Source organism: Taurulus bubalis (assembly GCF_910589615.1).
Source record: "Taurulus bubalis genome assembly, chromosome: 8".
In the NCBI taxonomy this organism is placed as follows: Eukaryota; Metazoa; Chordata; class Actinopteri; order Perciformes; family Cottidae; genus Taurulus; species Taurulus bubalis.
Window position 1 is genome coordinate 16,113,816 of NC_136596.1, and position 18,056 is coordinate 16,131,871.

Below are 18,056 nucleotides of genomic sequence, written 5' to 3' on the forward strand. Positions count from 1 at the left end.
GTGTGCTTGGCAAAATGTCTTCAAGATGTTTGTTTGGGATGTCTTTTCCCATCCCCTTCGCCCAACTCCTCTCCCTGCATGTCTTTTAGTCGTGGGTTGAGAGTGGCAAGCCCCCGCCCTCCTCCTCCTCACGCCCCTCGCCCTCGCTGTCACAGGGGGGTAGGGGCTCATCATCATCAAGGGACAAAGGCTACCTGAACTGAAAGAGATCTTCTTTTCTGACCAGAGCCACTCCCCACCACCACCTCCATGCGCTGTCTGTTTAGTTTGTTCTGGTGGTGTATGATGGGAGAAGTCTTGACCTAGCACTGAGGGGCTGTAACACTTCACTGTCAGCGTGGCTGATTAGCTTATCACTCACCACACTGGGAGGAAATACATCATCATTCTAGACAGGGATTCCCCAGTTTTGGGCCCATTCCTTGCCGCCTTTTACTCTGCATTTAATCACCAGACGCTCTGTACCCTCCGGTATTTCAGCCTCACCTCTACAGCCAATCCTTAATTATTTTCTATGAGATCCTTCTTCCTTTCAGGTGGGTTTTTACTGAAATCAGAACAGCTGCATGAATGTGTGTAAAAGCACTTAATCAAGCGCTCGACAGGCTACTCTTCAATGCAGACCACTGATACTTTCAGACGAGAGCAGAATGAGCCATCCTCCCAAATAATTCATTTCAGCTCACTCAACAAAGAAAGTGAAACACAATGTGGCAAATGCGCTTTGGCTTCCCCACAGTGCAGTATCAGGTATGGTAATTACTCTGCCATTAACATTGGGAATAGTTAATGTGTATTAATGTGTTAATGGCATGTTAATTACTGTACATGCTAGAGAGAGCCCGCAGGCATTCTCTCAGATTCTTTGTGCCATGTGGATGTAGGCCAAGCTTAAAAGAGCCTTTAAGAACATCAATGAAAGAGGATCCTTATGTTTCATTTGTCAGAACAAAAGATTTTCAATGGTAATTTGATCCAGCTCCCCGCTTCTGGAGCTGAAAGTCACTGATCCAGGCGCCACGACAAAGGAGATGATATGAAGTCAAAGGAGATGTGGAACGCGGCTGTAGTGACACTGGCCTCTTTGTGAAATGGATACTCTAAGCCCTCTGTAGTCTCCAGTGTGCTGCTTTGGCAGCGGGTTTTAATAACACGGTGGATTAGAAGCCTTGGATCCTGAGTGCCAAGCCAGAGTTAAAGCTCACCTTGGACGAGCCTCAGTAACAGGCTAGATGCCACGGTCCTCCTCCTCCTCCGAGCCGCCTCTCTGCTCACAGCGCTCTACTCCGCGGCTTTAAGAGAGATGACCTTTGCAAATATTGACAGAAAATAAATTCTGTTTCGATTAGTTAGCTTTGGGAGACCTTTGCGGATCAATGCAATTAGATGAACAAAGTGTCGATACGTGGCCGGAGCTGTTCACTGGAGGCACTGGGTAGGAGAGGAACTGGAAGAGGTCAGGGTAACTTGTGATGAACAGGATGTTTTAGAAACAGTGGTGGAAGTAACAGAGACTCTGTGTGCATCGTCAAACACAGTTAAACACACGTGCACTTTACTGCAACGCACATTCTGCAACCAGCTACATTTTAGCATCTCAATAAAATAATTGAGAAATTGCAACAACAACAACAAAAAATACCTAAAAAGACAAATCTCTGACTTTATCTGCAAGAAGGGCTGCTCTGGAAGTGTATTGTGTGGCATCTGACAGTGCATTCAGTGCAGTAGAATGAGGTGGAGGAGCCCAGAGCCACCCCTTCTCTCTTCAGCAGGCCACATTAACCCAGCAGGGCTCTGCCTTTATGGCTCTCCTGCTCACACTTCAGTGATGAGAGTAAACAAGCAGCGGGCCAAAGGTCAGCTAAGCCCACAGAATAAAAGAGGGCACAGGGGGGAAAGAGGTGGGAGGAAAGGAGAGCGGCCCGAGGCAGTGCTCAGATCACTGTCAGGGCTTCAAGCAGGGAATGATGTATGAGACAACAGCCCAGAACCGGAAATGATTATAAACAGAGAACAGGGGAGAGTATATGAGAGAAAGGGGCTGCATTGTCTTTATCTGTCAAATTTGTTACTTCCTCTGATCTGATACGGACGGTGAAACCTGTAAAAAAATGAAAAGAAGAACCACCCCTGACTGATAGGGATGGATTAATCACAGTGTCTGCTTTTGTCTCAGCCACAGAGGAGGAATGAGGAACAATCACATAGGCAAGTGCCTTTTCCCCAGCTACTACACCTGTATTGTTGAATGACAAATGAGGCAGATTAAGGACATGTTACATTATTATAACAATTTCAGATTTTTTTTCTTTCTTTTACATCATTAAATTCGTTCTGGTAATTAAGTGAGCCGGCATCATCAGAGTTGTGTGAAATAACCAGACCGTATATAGATTTTTCATTCTTAAGTTTGAATAGCTCGCAGGCTTTACCAAGGTGACACGACTCCCGCACTTTCTCTTTGCACTGAGATTAATCCCACTTTGACTGTGGAGGTGGATTAGAGCTAAACTCTGGTGCCCAAACTTGTTTTAATACCCATATCATCAGACAAAAACAGGATAAAGATTTGAGCAGGCAAGCAGCATTGCAGTGCTAGAATGTGACTGTGGCTTTGCAAGTTACTATACAGATTTGTCAACCACACAGCAAATTAAAGATGCTATCTTGCTTGAGCCTATTTTGTGGAAGTTGTGTGATGGTGTCGAGCTTAGACAGTGAATCCACCATCTTTAGCCCATTCAACAAGGGTGCACAGAGAGACAGAGAATCATTGCACCTGTTTTTTCAAATGTATTTTTTCTGGAGGCTGTTTCCTTATTTTTTTTAAATTGTTTGTATTTAAGACAGACGCATCATCCCTCCCAAAATGTGAGTTATGAATGGCCAGTAGTAGCTGCTGTAGCACAAATACACCCTGGTGGACTCCTGCGTACCGTCTGCTTCTCAGGGCGGCACAGTAATCATTTTTATCCTGCTGATTTCCCAAATAGAAATGGACATGTATGATAAAAATGTCACGGCCACTCCACATGTCAGTGGACTAATAGGATTACATGTCACTTTCTAATGTCTCGCTCCTTTTTTCGTTTGCCGTGAATGGCCACATTATTGCACAAGGAACTTTGAGGTTATATATGGTAAGAGACTAGTAGCTCTTTATGGCCGGTGATTATTTAGTTTGAATGAAACAAGTGATTTATGCCCATTTAGCAGAAAAGCCCTCTAAATTCCCTCAGCTGCATTTCCCCTGGATATAGAGTGAGTGGAGTAAAAGTGACAACTGGGTTTGGTGTGGAAATGTACGCTGTGTCCCAGAGTTATATTTAATATACCTGACATGAAAAACATGCCTACCTACTTACCACCACCCGCAGCACAAAGGAAAGTGCAGCCTGCTGAGCTTCACTTGAATCAGAGAGTGGGAGGAAATACTGAATTAGGAAAATATGAACCGTCGTGGCAGACAAACCACCAGCTATTAGAGCATGTTGAGATATGTAGGCCGGCACCTGGTCAGTCAACATTTGAATCATGTGCCATTTTGTTTTCAAGCTGCACAAACTGGAATCGAAACAGTCGAGCCTGTCCAGAACGAGAGCTTTGGGTGGAGTTGCGCAGATGCAGTGTGATGTGGATGAGGGTTTGTGGAGCAGCGGCATATTGTCCACATGGATGCCTTGGCTCTGCAAGCCTGATGGAGCCTTGTCCAGCATCTCAATGTCTCCAACACAAATAGCCACATTCATCCACTCCTCTCACACCATTACACCTCAAAGACTCAAAGCCAGCCGATCCATAAATAGAGGCAAATTTGTTTTTCAGTGGCACTGCATTCGAACAAAACGCCAGCAGAGATGAAAACACCAGGAGGAGTTGCTAAAATATGATATGTTTCCTAATTTGTTTTTATTCTGGAATGTGTTTATAAGAAAGATAGACAGAAGAAAGAATTTTTCTTTCTAGTATTTTCTCCAGTGGCAGGCGTGCAGGGTCAGTCGGTCACCGTGTGGTAAAAGGGCTCCTTTGATTGCATGCCTACTGGCTGACACAATAGAGCCACTAATCTTCTTATTTAGAATCCAGTGGCTGGCCATATCTTAATGAAGCTGTAATGAGCTGTTGAAAATCCTTGAATTGCGGGAGGGATTATTGAATTGAAACAACTCTGGTAATCATAAGGTTCGAGTAGCCACTCAGTATTTACTGCCCATTGAGCCACATTTGTATCCACTTATTAGAGTGGATTGCTCGAGCTTGCTTTTGTTGTAGTTCTGACCCGCAGTGTTCTTTTGTTTGTTTATTCTATGTAATGCCTGGCATTGTGGGTACATTGCGAATGCATCAAGGTGAGCATGTATGCTATCTGCTGGGTGATTAGGACTTGCTGACAGACCGGAGAGACAGAAAACCAGAGGAAATAAACAGCAGGGTCTGAGAGCGAAGACAGAATTCACATACAATTGGCTCCACACTCATTTTGCTGTATGTAGATTTTTACTTCACCAGCACATTTTTATTACTTCTCAGAATATTGCAAAATCAGGATAGTAAAATTATACAAGATTCAAACTGTATAAGCAAATAGAAATGAGGTTACTTTTTGGAGTTTCCAGCATTCACTGTGTCAAAGACAGAGACACTCACTAGAGGTATGGTTTTCTGTTTAGCATCCTTTCGCAGTGTAGAAGTGCCACTTCACCATTGAGCATTTGTCAGTTTATGGATGTTGCTGTCATGTCAGCCTTCCCGTACACATATTGTGCAGCGCAGTGTGTAAATAAAAGAGAACAGGCGTAGACATGGGCGACAGGAGCACAACACATACACAACAGGCACCCAGTTCATACCTGCAGGGGAATCATCACACTATACTAAAGCAGACTACGCAGACATAACGCTTTTAATTGCTCTTAACAATTCAGTTTGGGCCTATTTCATCAGTTCTATTTATCATTGTTCTTGTGTTACTGTCCCTGGATGGCATTAGTTGACCCTGTGTTCCTGTTTGTGTGTTACTGCAGGTCTCAGCATCCGTGGTGCCCAGGAGGAGGACCCCCCAGACCCCCAGCTCATGCGTTTGGACAACATGCTGCTGGCAGAGGGCGTGGCAGGACCAGAGAAAGGTGGCGGATCTGCGGCCGCCGCAGCTGCAGCCGCGGCCTCCGGAGGGGCGGCCGACAACTCCATTGAACATTCCGACTACAGAGCCAAACTCACCCAGATCAGACAGATCTACCACACGGAGCTGGAGAAATACGAACAGGTGAGGAGACTTTGTAATCCTGAGGTTAAAACGTCCCAAGAACAGCGACAGGATTAATTTTTTTTGGTTTGGCTTGAAATACCACACTACTACCTCCAAGAAAATGAGAATAACGTCAATCTTTTTATTTTTTTTACCATTAAAAAAGGTTTAAATAACCATGTGACTCCCACCAGCTATTTAGCATTTCAGTTGGCATTCAAATAGACCTATGAGGTTCACACTGCACATCCATGTAGAACATCCAGAACAGCATATTCCCTGCATCACCAAGAAAAAAGCAGGGAATATGCTTGATGGGGAGAATATGTTCTCAGTTTGGGAAAAAAAATATCAGTTTCATTCACTGTGTTGTAGCTGATTATAGAGATCCAAAAGGAGAGCCTTAGTCCTCTGTGTTAAATGAAAGTATGATCAGCTCCTTCACCGAGCACTTTGAGCCTGCCATTAAACACAGGCATTATGGGCGAAAATAGAAGGTGTAATAGTGATGCCTCAGCAAGCCAGTGAGGTAAATTAGACTAATTTACTCCGTGCTCTCTGAGAGAGGAGGTGGGTACGCAGGGGCACACAACACTTCGCCTGGAGTAAATGCATCTTTCTTAAGGGTGTTTCCACGTTTTAATTATCTAAATGTAAATACTTAACGAATTTTGCTCAGAGTAATGAGCTGAAGTGTGCACTACGTAAATTAGTTATTCTAATTAATCATGTATGAACTACTGGTTTAACGAAAAGCTGTTTGAATTCGCTCTGCATTAGGGCCAAGCCAAATTGCAAATCTGCATTTATATTCAAAGATGACTTCACCTATTATGTCATCAAAGACACAAATAATATACAAACACCGGACTCTGTTTAAGCTTTTAACAAAAAGAGATATGAAAAATGTACACAACTTTAGAATATCTGTCAAAGAGCTTTTGTAAGTTCACTGCTGTGACTTGGGACATTTACAGAACTCTTGGCTGCACGTTGTGTCTCTCTGTCACTTGGCAGGCATGCAACGAATTCACTACCCATGTGATGAACCTGCTGAGGGAACAGTCTCGCACGCGGCCCATCTCTCCCAAAGAGATTGAGCGCATGGTGGGAATCATCCACCGTAAATTCAGCTCCATCCAGATGCAACTGAAACAGAGCACCTGTGAGGCTGTCATGATCCTGCGCTCCAGATTCCTTGATGCCAGGTCAGTGGATTGTGTAGTGTTGTTTTATATATATTTAGATGTGTGTGTGTGTGTGTGTGTGTGTGTGTGTGTGTGTGTGTGTTTGGTATCTAGAAACTTCCGTATGACCCATATAAGCACATTTAGTGCGCAAGGTCAGTTTTAGACTGTGTGCAGGTCAGAAGTTTGTTTTTCCTCTCACTTTTCTGGCACAGCACACAGTAATGAGCACTGCAGAAATGCATGATTTTAATTATGTCCATGTCCCATGCATTATCCATTGTCAAGACAATCATGGCCCCACACCTGAGAACAGTTAAGTCTAAATGAAATGTGGGCTGACCCATGTGTAATGGATGGAGGGGAGGTCATCAGCAGGTGTTGTGGATTTACTCTAATCACTAACAGTGTGGTGCATTGTGGGCACTCAGCAGAGAGCGGCACAAGTTTGGGCCAAACAAGCCAAGTGGAAGCACATTTGCTTGCCCACTGCCTTGGTGAAGCGCAGTAAACAAGGCAAAATAAGCAAATGCTCAACAACATGATAAGTAGTGCCCTTGGGAGGGAAGGGGACCCAGATCTAGTTAGAGTTTGCTTGTTTCTACTGGAGAGCCCTGGGGCTGTGGCACTTCAGGAACAATGCTCAACTGTGCATGCCATGATTTCTATAATGTACCGAGATGCACTCCGACTGGGCTTTGCGCTCCATCACAAAGCCCACCCATCCGCTGCACTAAACTCTACACATTACACGCTTGGACTGGAGATTGGAGACCAACAGACCAAATTAAACATTGTATGTGTTTTGTGACTGCGTGTGTTTGTTTGTCTGTGTGTGTGTGTGTGTGTGTATGGGCTTGTCAGTTTATTGGTCAGAGTCTGTACTTCTGTGTGTTGACGAGACTCTTGGAGCAGGACACGATATTCTGCTCCTGAGGGCCCTTAGAGCCCATTCCTCATTATTTTCACCGTTTATGTGTGAGATTGATTGTGCAATTTGCGCAATCCAAATGGATGAGTTAATGCTGGTCTTGCTAATGGCCGTGCTCTGCCTTTCTCTTGTTTTGCTCCTCACTCAGGCGGAAAAGGAGAAACTTCAGCAAGCAGGCGACGGAAATTTTGAACGAATATTTCTACTCGCACCTCAGCAACCCATATCCAAGTGAGGAGGCTAAAGAGGAGCTGGCGAAGAAGTGCAGCATCACAGTTTCCCAGGTGGGTAGTGCTCACCTAACAGTAGCTGGTTGGTAATCAGGGTGGGAAAGGCTAAAGCCTAGAGGGATAGTTACCGTAGGTCACACCACCAAGACACAATGTCCTTAGCTAACCTTGACATTGTGGCTGCCTAATGATGCTTCAGTCAAGGCTGGTCCCAGTCAGTCAGAGCATGGCCACAGGGAGGGAAGGCCTATATCATCTTGGCCTCAATCAAAGCACTATGCTGTCCTTCCTTAGCCGCCCCAACGCTGGGTCCCCTGCCATTTCCCCCTCTCATTGCCATCCACCATGTGTGCTCTCTCTGTTGCCTGGTCAGTCACTCAGGTCATAGGCTGGGAAGAAAAATGGCATCATCCATTACGTTAAGAAAAGCAGTTAAAGTCTGGTGCTTCAAAACACTCGATGAGACTGGCTATCTATTTGTATGTTTGCTGTGACCTTGCAGGACTCTGCTAATTCACAGTTATATTTTAGACTTTCCCACTTGATATATAGTAGAGCCTCCTTGTTGGGTAAACCTGAAGGCAATATCTCTCACACCTAACCCCCACATCCACAGTATTATTATCCTGTGCTCTCGTTTTTTCTGCTATGATTGTGACTACTATCTAGATTTTTTTGATACTCTATTGTTCTATGGTTGTCCTCATGAGACACTATATCACAGAAACATGAATCTATACAATAATCTGCGGTGTTTTTTTCTGTGTGGGGAGGGGGTGTTGAGGGGTATATTGAGTATAGTCATGAAGAGTCAGATACTGTAAAAGCCCATTCTTTTTTGCCTTCAGGGGGTGGGAAGCACCATCACAGTATCACAGGTATGTCATAACTTCTCCTGATCCACTGTTTTCATTTTTTGTAACTCTTTTGTTTATGTATGTAATAGCCTCACAGTGTTGCACTGCACAGAACCTCCCTCCTTCACACTACTGGATCAATGCTAATGTTATCATGAATAGCAGTATTTCAAGTTGTTTTTAAAAGAGTGGATAAGCAGCATTTACATCCCACCTTCAAGTCACACAAGAAGTATTTTTGATTGACTTTGAGTTTTTAAGCTACACCCATGTCCTCACCATATTATGTGTGTACAAATGTGTCACATACAACTTTACTTTTTGGCTATTGTTTACCACATGATTTATTTTTGTTATGTTTGTTGTAGAGCGTTGACTAATTGTGTGGTCTTTTGAATATTTCAAACTGCGCTCTGAGATTATTCAACCTCCAAACCCCCGCCCACCCCGTGATCGCTGTGTGCTTTATAGCGGTTAAAGAAATGGCCACCGAGCCTCTCAAATGGAGCTCCACTCTGTTTTTCGAGTGCCTCGCAAAAACAGGCCACCGTTCCAGTTCCCATGAGAACAAATCAGTGTATGCAGAAATTAGAGGGCTTTTAAAAATTCACTTGAACTCATCTCAGGCCCCATTAGTGGCGTACTCCTCGACCGGCGGAGGCCACGGCAGACATTCTTATTGACTTATTCTTAGTGCTTTGGCTCATTTTAAGTGAGTAACAAAGTCGGAGGCTCGACATGAAGCCGAGTGCGCCGTAAGTGTGTTATCCCTCACCGTGCCTTGGCCTTTCAGAGTCGCAAACCGCTCGCTGGGCCCACTCTGAGGGCTCGGATAAGTCATTTCTCAAACACCCACAAAATCCTTTTTGCGGGCTTTGTTGATTGCACAAGCAGTTCATTAAGTAAAAACCATCCGTCGTGAATGGTATGCCAATATCAGTCCGCAGCTTTGCTTGATACATCATCGCTGACGAAACACCCAACATAATTTCAGCAGGGATCATTGAAAATGCAAGTGATGCAGTCGTCTTCCCTGAGAGCAAAGCCTCTTTACCTCAGGAGATCCATGCAGCTCACATCCAGCTTTTTAGTTGTATCTAAATGCTGCAATGATAACCTTGAACAAAAAAAAAAAGAAATGCCAGTGTGTCTGATTTGTTTAATATTGAACCCTGAAAGTACAATGAGCATTGCTACGATTACCCAAGTGGCTCTGTAAAGACAGGACGCCGTCTTATTCCCTCTGTCACTCTGCATGAGCTGAGCTGGGCTCCTGAATTAAGGCATGGGATTGGATGCCTGTGGTTTGTGTCAGGGTTTACCGAGGTCATATTTGAAATAATGTGTGTGAATGGTTCCAGATTCCTCTGCAGAGACTCGTTTACATTGCTTTCATTTTTCTTCTGAGTCTTTTCAATATTTCAGATCGTAGTGAATTTAGAGAAGCTAAGACTTGAGCTCTTATTCATTATTAATGTGGCTTGTATAATTGATGGTATCACAGCTAGTGAGACCACCTTTGTATTTGTATTTAAAGCTTCAGGCATTGTAATCTCAGATATATTGAGATCATAGACAGATTGTGCATTGCATTACATTGACTTACGAGGAGCATTGACCTGAAATAGGGTGAAATAGTTTGAATTATTAACCACAGCTCCAGTGGGCAGCAATGAAGGCAGCGGTATCGTGTTCTTGCAAGGAGCCTGCATGGTCATTATACAATTGCTGCCTTTGAGGCTGCTGATGTCAGGTAATTCAATCTCACAACCTGGCTCTCACCACACATAGGAGTCAATTGAATGCATGGCCTGCCACAAGATAAAAGGGAATTAGTTCTGTAGATTGGGTTGTGCTCCACACCGTACAGTGCCGTGCATTTGTTCAATATTTAGCTGAACCCGAGAATCACTGGAGCCAGAGTTCAGTGGGCAGGAGAGAAATGTGCTCGAGCTGAGAAGGGTGGTGTAACGTAAGGATTTGAAGACTTAGGCTTGTAACACCATATAGTGGCAGAATACAGTCATAACACACTTCATATTCAGATACTACAGATTCAAGTTTATTTTTCAACTGTACCTAACTTGTGCAATTATCCTATTTTAATATAAAACTGTAGTATTTACATGTATCACTGTGATGATTGGTTAAAAAAAAAAGTATTCTACCACTGTCAACTTTCAGACTTAATGATACAAATATGTGCAAACACCCCATCTGCCATTTTAATACATACAGTTATGTGTAATACACTGTTTGCATGAACATTTTGTTAAATTAAACAGACTGATGAGCTTTTGAAAACATTTTTTTATGATTTCGAAGGGTTTGTAGGCACTTTGCGAGCTGTCTAAAAGAGCGAGAACGTTGCCTTGGCTTTGGCCCTACAATCGACTATAAGCAGGTTAAGTAAAAAGGATGATGGCCAGGGCTTTCATTGCTTCCAATTAAACCTTGCTTGTTAGTTTAACCTCTAGGTAAACCCATCAAACAATTGATGTCAAGAAAACCCTGCCAACAGTGGGCCTCGCCTGAATGGTCATTAATTTTAATTGCCTAGATATTAAAGATTTAGAGCACAGAGACGTGCAGGATGGAAATGATCTGATGTCCTGCAAATCCAGTCAGTTTTTTACACCACAGCATTGGCGGGCTGCTGGGGATATTAAAATTTAAGCACATGGGTGGAAATTAAATAAAGCGTCATTAGGGGCAGCTGCTCTTTGGCTGGTCCAGCCGTGGGCTGCAGGGCCTGAAAGGGGAGCAGCAGCCCAGCGACAAGACACTCTAATTTATAGAACCATTAAAAACAAGCATCATGTCATTATTATTCCACTGTTATTGCAGAGCCAGCATTCACACATACGGTTCACTCCTCATACAACTTTCCAGCGTCTGACTGATTCAACAAAATGAGCATTTCCGACTGTTCTAAATGTGACTTTAAGACATTTATTTAAATTAAATTCTTCCTCCTGCCTTCAGAGTTAGATTTAAATTTGGTAAAATATGTCTCTCTTCTTTAACACATCAATTAACACTGAATGACCTGATAGTCTGTGTTTACTGTTTCACATGTCTGCAGATCTTCACCTTCTAACTCTTGTTTTTGATAATTACAAACATAAGTTGCTTTCAGGATCACTGAGCATGCATGTATACACAAACACAAACAAACAGAGGTGTTTCATTGCCGTTTTTAATGTTTTGAGCAGCTACCTAGGCCAGCCATTAATTAAAGCAGATTGTTTATTAGACTATAAAGTGATATGCATGCTTTAATCCTATTTTTATATAAATATTTAGCACAGATATACATTTTCCTTTTTTTTCTGTTAATGTGAAATGTTACATGCTACCTTATATTACTTTTCCCTATAAATATTGAATCACTTAAATTGAGTAATTGTCACTGTATTTGCATAAAGTGTCAATCATCTTGACTCACTGATCTGGAATCAGTGAGCATTCTTTAAAGGGTAAAAATGTATATATTTTACAGAGAAATGTTGATTTGTATCATGTCATCCCTGATATGAGATAGATAGATATATATATATATATATATATATATATATCATACATTGACTTAAGTGTCTGTGCAAAAGGAGCCCCTTGTGTTTTAGTTTTGTCAGGAGACAGAACTGAGAGCATGTCATGCTCCCATCCATGAGAAGACACAAGTGGCTCCTGATTATGGCTTAATTAGCTTGTGTACCCGGCGGACATTACTGCAGGGGCTGGGAATTGGGTACTTGATGGACCCAAACATGACATCTTGAAACAATCACACTGCTCAGTGCACGGTGTCGTGGCTGCTTGACGTCTGACTCCTCTGCTCCTCCTCCTCTGCTCTACCACACAGGTATCCAACTGGTTTGGCAACAAAAGGATCCGGTACAAGAAAAATATCGGCAAGTTTCAGGAAGAAGCCAACCTGTATGCCGCCAAGACTGCTGTAAATGCAGCACACGCTGCAGCCGCTGCAGTGCAGAACAGCCAGGCCAACTCCCCTACCACACCTAACTCTGGTAGGCACTCCTGCATATAGACAAGAAAAAGATCTGCCCTCTATCTCAGCCCTTAACCTGCTGCCTACCTGCCTCACTCTCTCATGCACGATTCACACAGGCAAGAGTGACAGGCTCTGCTCCCAGCTTGGGGATCACAGTGTCTCCTGTCTATAAGACAGTTGATGCCAAGCAAACTCATGCATAAAGAGAGCGTTCCTGACTTGTGAACCGAGAACACATGTATTTTTGGCAAAATAAAAATAAAGAAAAAACAAGAATTCAGAAGGATGCCAGTGGGATTTGTTTTCCCTTGACTTTCTGTCAACTTCCTGTCATTTGTAATGTATGTAGTCCCACTGGATGGTAGTGCTTTTTTGTGCTAAATAAAATGACACATAATTGCTGGGAGCATTTTACCCTAAAGTAATAGCATTGTATCAAAAGGGCATTATATGCAGTTCATATTGAATGAGAGTCACATAAAAAGAGGAAGCCAGGAGGGCATGTTTAGTCCAGTTTAATGAGTAATGTAATGCTGAGTTTGGACTAGGTTGACCTGCGTCCGGATGTGGTAAGCTTATGAAGTGGTCCCTTTTTCTTGCACCCAGGATTCCAGATGAAAGATGAAGAGTTTCAGCTGGATTCTGCAGAGAGCAAAAACACTCTTTTAACCAACATGTTTACTGGTACTGGTCTTTTCATAAGCTTCTTATTGTCCTTGTCATTTACCATGTGATACCTCCCTGCCAACGTTAGATTGGAAGTAGGTGATGTGGAACAATTGGGAGCTTAAGCGACCAACCACATATAGAACTGGCCACCTTTCCCCCTTGTGTCGTGTGATTTTCATTTCATTTGTGTCGACTGCATTTGTAAAAAAAAAAAAAATCCTCTTCAGTTCTTCTGCATATCTTCCTCTTCTGTTTGTTTCTTTGCTTCCCTTCCTTTCTCTCCTCCACCTCGTAGTTGCCTGCTTTATAGGAGTCTTTCTTCAGTGTATTTGTCTGCTTGAGTTGGGTCTGTGTCTGCAGACACGTGCGTGGTGTGTGTGTGTGTGTGTGTGTCTGCATTGTTTGTGTGTGTGTGTGCCTGTGCTTTCCCTTTATAGCCTTCTCATGTATTCAGCTACTTACATCCTCCCTTTCCAGGTTCTTCAGGTTCTTTTAACCTCCCAAACTCTGGGGACATGTTCTTGAGCATGCAGAGTCTGAATGGGGATTCTTACCAAGGGGCACAAGTCGGAGCCAATGTACAGTCACAGGTAGGATCAACAATCGGGGACAGTTCCTGACTACCAGTGCAGAGAGCTGTCCTTGTCTTGCCTGTGTACTGAGCCATCCACAGTGCAGTCTGAAGCACATTCAACCAAATATAGAAAACACGCTGCTCATACGAGGGGCAGTTTCAAATTACCACAGCGAGGCCTTCTCTAACCTCAGATTGACTAAAGCGTTTACTGACTATTTCGCTTTGGATGGAATATTTTGGCAGCCAAAATATAATCCCACCCCACTGCTATCATGCCGCAAAGCAATTTCCTGGTTACTATTCCAAACACCTTAAGTAAAACATTTTGTGAATGCATTTGGCTTTGACTTGAACTCTTGGGTTGGTATTGGGTTATTTGCTACTGTGTTCTCCCCTTTTTTCCTGTATTTTATATTCCTATCTTCCTGTCTCATCTTGTTATTGTCTGTTGTGGATGTCTTTCATTTTGTAAATTTAACACAGCTGCACAACTGACACGCGTGTAAAAAACAAACAAACATCTATGCTTACACATGATTAAAAGTTAAAATGAAAGTTAAACCATACATAGCATATCATTATATGATTGTCATGAAAACCTTTGTTTATTATTCCATAGCCAGTATTTAAACTGTAGTAGTTTTGAGCATGCTTGTAATGTCAGTATGCCTTTGCTGTTTCATTAGAAAATCTATTAGCTGCGTTACAAATGTGCCGTCTCAGGATTCCCTTTGTGATTTCACACTAGTCAGTATCTGTTGCTTCACCGAGCATGTTTACAGTTAGTGTTCACCTGCTTTGAGACACCGAGTTGACCAGCTTGTCCACCTTGTCTGTCCCCTCAGGTGGATACCCTGCGCCATGTTATCAGTCAGACGGCAGGATACAATGATGCGCTTGGGGGGAACACAATGTATAGTCCACATGGGTTAACTGTAAGTACAGCTTTTAACGGTTGCTGCCCGGTTATATTTGATATCCTATTTATTATATCTAATGAAGGTATGGTACATTTTATTTGGCAGATATGTTTTCTCAAAGCAGACCTAGCATCGTGTCACTTTGTCACCTGATATGAATGCAAGTTGCCTTTAATAAAACACATTGCAGAGCAATCTACAGCTTTACTTTAATAAACATATTTTAATACTTTGTGTGACTCAAACCAAAAGAGGCACTTTTTTTTCTCCACATGGTATCTGTTGCATTTAGCTGTTTTGAAATGCTTCACAGTATATTTCATAGCCTTATCTCCATGATAAAATATGAACATGTGATCCCTGCAGCCTTTTCCACACATGAATTCCATCTTTGCTGATGAAGCATGATATGGCTCCTTTTTGTAAAGCAGCTCACAATCTGAGGCCATCAGAGTAAAGAGTAATTCCGTTGATGAGAGAGGATGAAAAGAAAGAAAAAGAGAGAGAAATGGTATCAGACTCTCTCTCTCTCCCTCTCTGCACTATAACAGAAGCTCAGTATTTGTTCTCTTCACACTGTTATGCCTGTTGGGAAAAAAGCATGCATATTTACAGTCTAATATTATTTAAAACTCAAGTATCAAAAATAAGGTATGAGCTTTACAGCAGTGTTACTTGAATAACATTTTTGATATATTTATGCAAAAAAAAAAAGAATCAACACATTTTATGTAAACAAATGGTGGGGGCTGTTGCCAGCATTCATTGCTTTTGGTGTCATGATGGCTTTGCTGAAGCCGTAGTGCTATAAGCTCTTTAGACATGTCAGCTCCTACCAGGATCAAGCGTTTTTCACTTTCTCACAAGGTTTCTCACTTCCATGCGCCGTGGAGACCTGTGCCTACTGGCTCACCAGAGCTCAGCATGATCCCTGCTAAAACAGCAACTGACGGCACTGAGCAACCAAGACGAGAGAGAATCGGAAACAAAATATCGTAATAAATACAATATTTTTGTATTTTGTATATAAGTCAAATTGTGGCAAAGCTCCTATATTGTAGCAACAAACCTTGAAGTTCCACATAGATATATTAGCATAGACTAACCTTTAGCTTTGTTGGTGGTGACGTAGAGGGATCCAGTAAAGGCTAGGTCATGCCTGGAGCAAAGCAAAGTCAGGCTGGCTAAGACTGGCTCTCTTGGAGAGACCCTGCCCTGTCACTTTCACTCAGCTCCCCCCACCTCACCCAGCCCGAGCCCTCCCTCTTCTTGACTGACAGGAGAATATGTAGCGACAAGCTGTCGGCCGCTGCCGAAATCTGCTTAGACACTGATTCCGGGGACTGCTCCTATTGGTCGGGACACGAGACAAATGTGTTTCCAAGATGCTGATGCTACTTTAATGCAAAAACATGTAAAACATGTTTATCAGCTGACACATTAGTGCAACCAGGATCTAGTTTGTGTTGCGTTCCATTTTGGGGATGAAAATGTACCAAGCTCATATTGCAGAGAATGTGATTGTAATCTCAACCTTTTCCATTTGTGTCCCAGGCTAATGGGGGATGGCAAGATGCAGCGACTTCGTCTTCTGTGACATCTCCGACAGAAGGACCCGGAAGTGTGCACTCCGATACCTCGAATTGATCCGTTATTAATGCATCTTCGCCTCAAGCTGGGCATGGACTCTTTTCACTGACTGCAGAGGATATCCGGAAAAAAAAAAAAAACTTTTCACAACAGATTGGTTTGTCCAGTACCTTAAGATTTGCCACACAAATGACATCCTCCATAATTAACACGCAGTGTTTCCTGATCGTTCAGTGTTTTATTTCTGTCTCCATAAATGAGATGTAATCACCATGCTCTTATTTGTTTGTCGTAGGGGTAAGCACACATGTACAAACGGAAAATGGCTCTGAGATGACACTCAGTAAACTTTCAGGATAATTAGCTCCTCTGAACTTAAAGTACTGGATGACACTTTCACATTTAATTTGACATTTTAAATGCAGCCATTTATTTGATTCCTGCTTTAATTACTACTCCCATTTTGATAATTGGGTTCTCATTCAGTTCTTACAATACATATATTAAACCAGCTGTTTCTTTGACTGTAATGTGCTTGCAATCTTGTCCAGCAACTCAACAATGCTACTGTTGACAGCTCAATGGCAGCTTTGTAGTTACTTTCAAGATTTATTTTTGCCTTACAGCCGTGTACATTAGTAGAAGGAAATGGCTATTCAAACTCTGGAACATAAAGAAGTATAATTGATTGCTTGACTATAACATGACAGCATTCCATATTTTATCATTTGATGTTTAGTATGTACATATGTAAACATTTTTTTTGTACTGCTTATCAACACACAGTATATCATCCATGGCACACAGGAGCAGGCCCCGTTACACAGGAAAAGTTGTACATAATATAGCTCAAGAGTAATTATACATTCCACAAATCAAAACACAGCTTTATTACCTCATTCAAATTCACAAAAAAACAATAATTTCCAACATTTCTGTAGCTTAGAGTGCTCACTTACTACCTCTAAACAATATCGCCACCATAGTTTCTTTTGCCCTTATTTAATGTTTTTGTAGTTATTTTGATTACATCCTGTGACACTGTAAACTCTACATCCTCTATGTAATCTAATGTATATTTTAATCTTTTAATAAAATGCTGTTGCTGTACTGCAACGTAAAATGACAAAAATAAAAAATGAAAATGATAACAATATTAATACCATGAGAACGAGACGGGGTGGGGGGGGGTTGAAGAAGAAGTTGTTGGTCTGTGGCTTTTAAGAGGCGGTGCGATGAACATTGTTGATAAATTAACACCAAACAGTAAAACTGTTGTAAATATTGAAGAAGAAAAAAACATTTTGAATGTTGCTCATCTTGTTACTAAATCATGCAAAAAAAAGAGAAAAAAATCACTATAAAAACTGTAATGCATAGAGGTTTCAGTATTCAGAACTGTACATTTCCAGCTCTGTTCAACAGGGTTCAAAACTTGTTTTCTCTCTTTTCTATTGTATGTGATTCTGAAACTGAAAAAGTCATGAAAAATGATTTGTGGCAGTGATTCTAATGTATTAAAGATGTTTAGTGTTACTTTCTAACCAGACTACACCCTGGACTGAAAAGTCTTTCTTGTGGTAGTTGTGTAATTTCAAACATGAATAAACCTTTTGCTTTCATGACAGCAAGTTGTGCTTTCTTTTGTTGAGTCAGTGGGAGAGGCTCAACACTTGTCTCCTTCACAGACTGCCAATTAATTTAAGCCTGTGCATCTGCTGTCTCATATTTGTTTCGGCCCCTTTTTCAATGATTAAACGTCATGTATGTTCATGTTTTTAAGAAATTCTAATGTGCTTATTTACATTTGCTTTATTTCATCATTCATC

General features: G+C 42.0%; 1 protein-coding gene across 6 annotated transcripts in view; it reads left to right on the forward strand.

The window, feature by feature from the left end:
• Positions 1 to 16,284, forward strand: part of pbx3b (pre-B-cell leukemia homeobox 3b) — a gene marked incomplete at both ends in the record, with an annotated part of 54,877 nt that extends 38,593 nt beyond the window's left edge. The window contains 8 exons of one of the 6 annotated variants that reach the window (XM_079222689.1): positions 5,028 to 5,269; positions 6,269 to 6,459; positions 7,518 to 7,653; positions 8,448 to 8,477; positions 12,322 to 12,487; positions 13,618 to 13,730; positions 14,563 to 14,652; positions 16,192 to 16,284. In XM_079222689.1, the coding sequence (XP_079078815.1) occupies positions 5,028 to 5,269; positions 6,269 to 6,459; positions 7,518 to 7,653; positions 8,448 to 8,477; positions 12,322 to 12,487; positions 13,618 to 13,730; positions 14,563 to 14,652; positions 16,192 to 16,284 (1,061 nt within the window). Of the gene's footprint in view, positions 1 to 5,027; positions 5,270 to 6,268; positions 6,460 to 7,517; positions 7,675 to 8,447; positions 8,478 to 12,321; positions 12,488 to 13,077; positions 13,156 to 13,617; positions 13,731 to 14,562; positions 14,653 to 16,191 lie in introns of those variants that run through there. The other 5 variants (XM_079222692.1, XM_079222690.1, XM_079222691.1 and 2 more) reach the window with 5 other exon arrangements.
• Between the last annotated feature and the right edge of the window lie 1,772 nt (positions 16,285 to 18,056).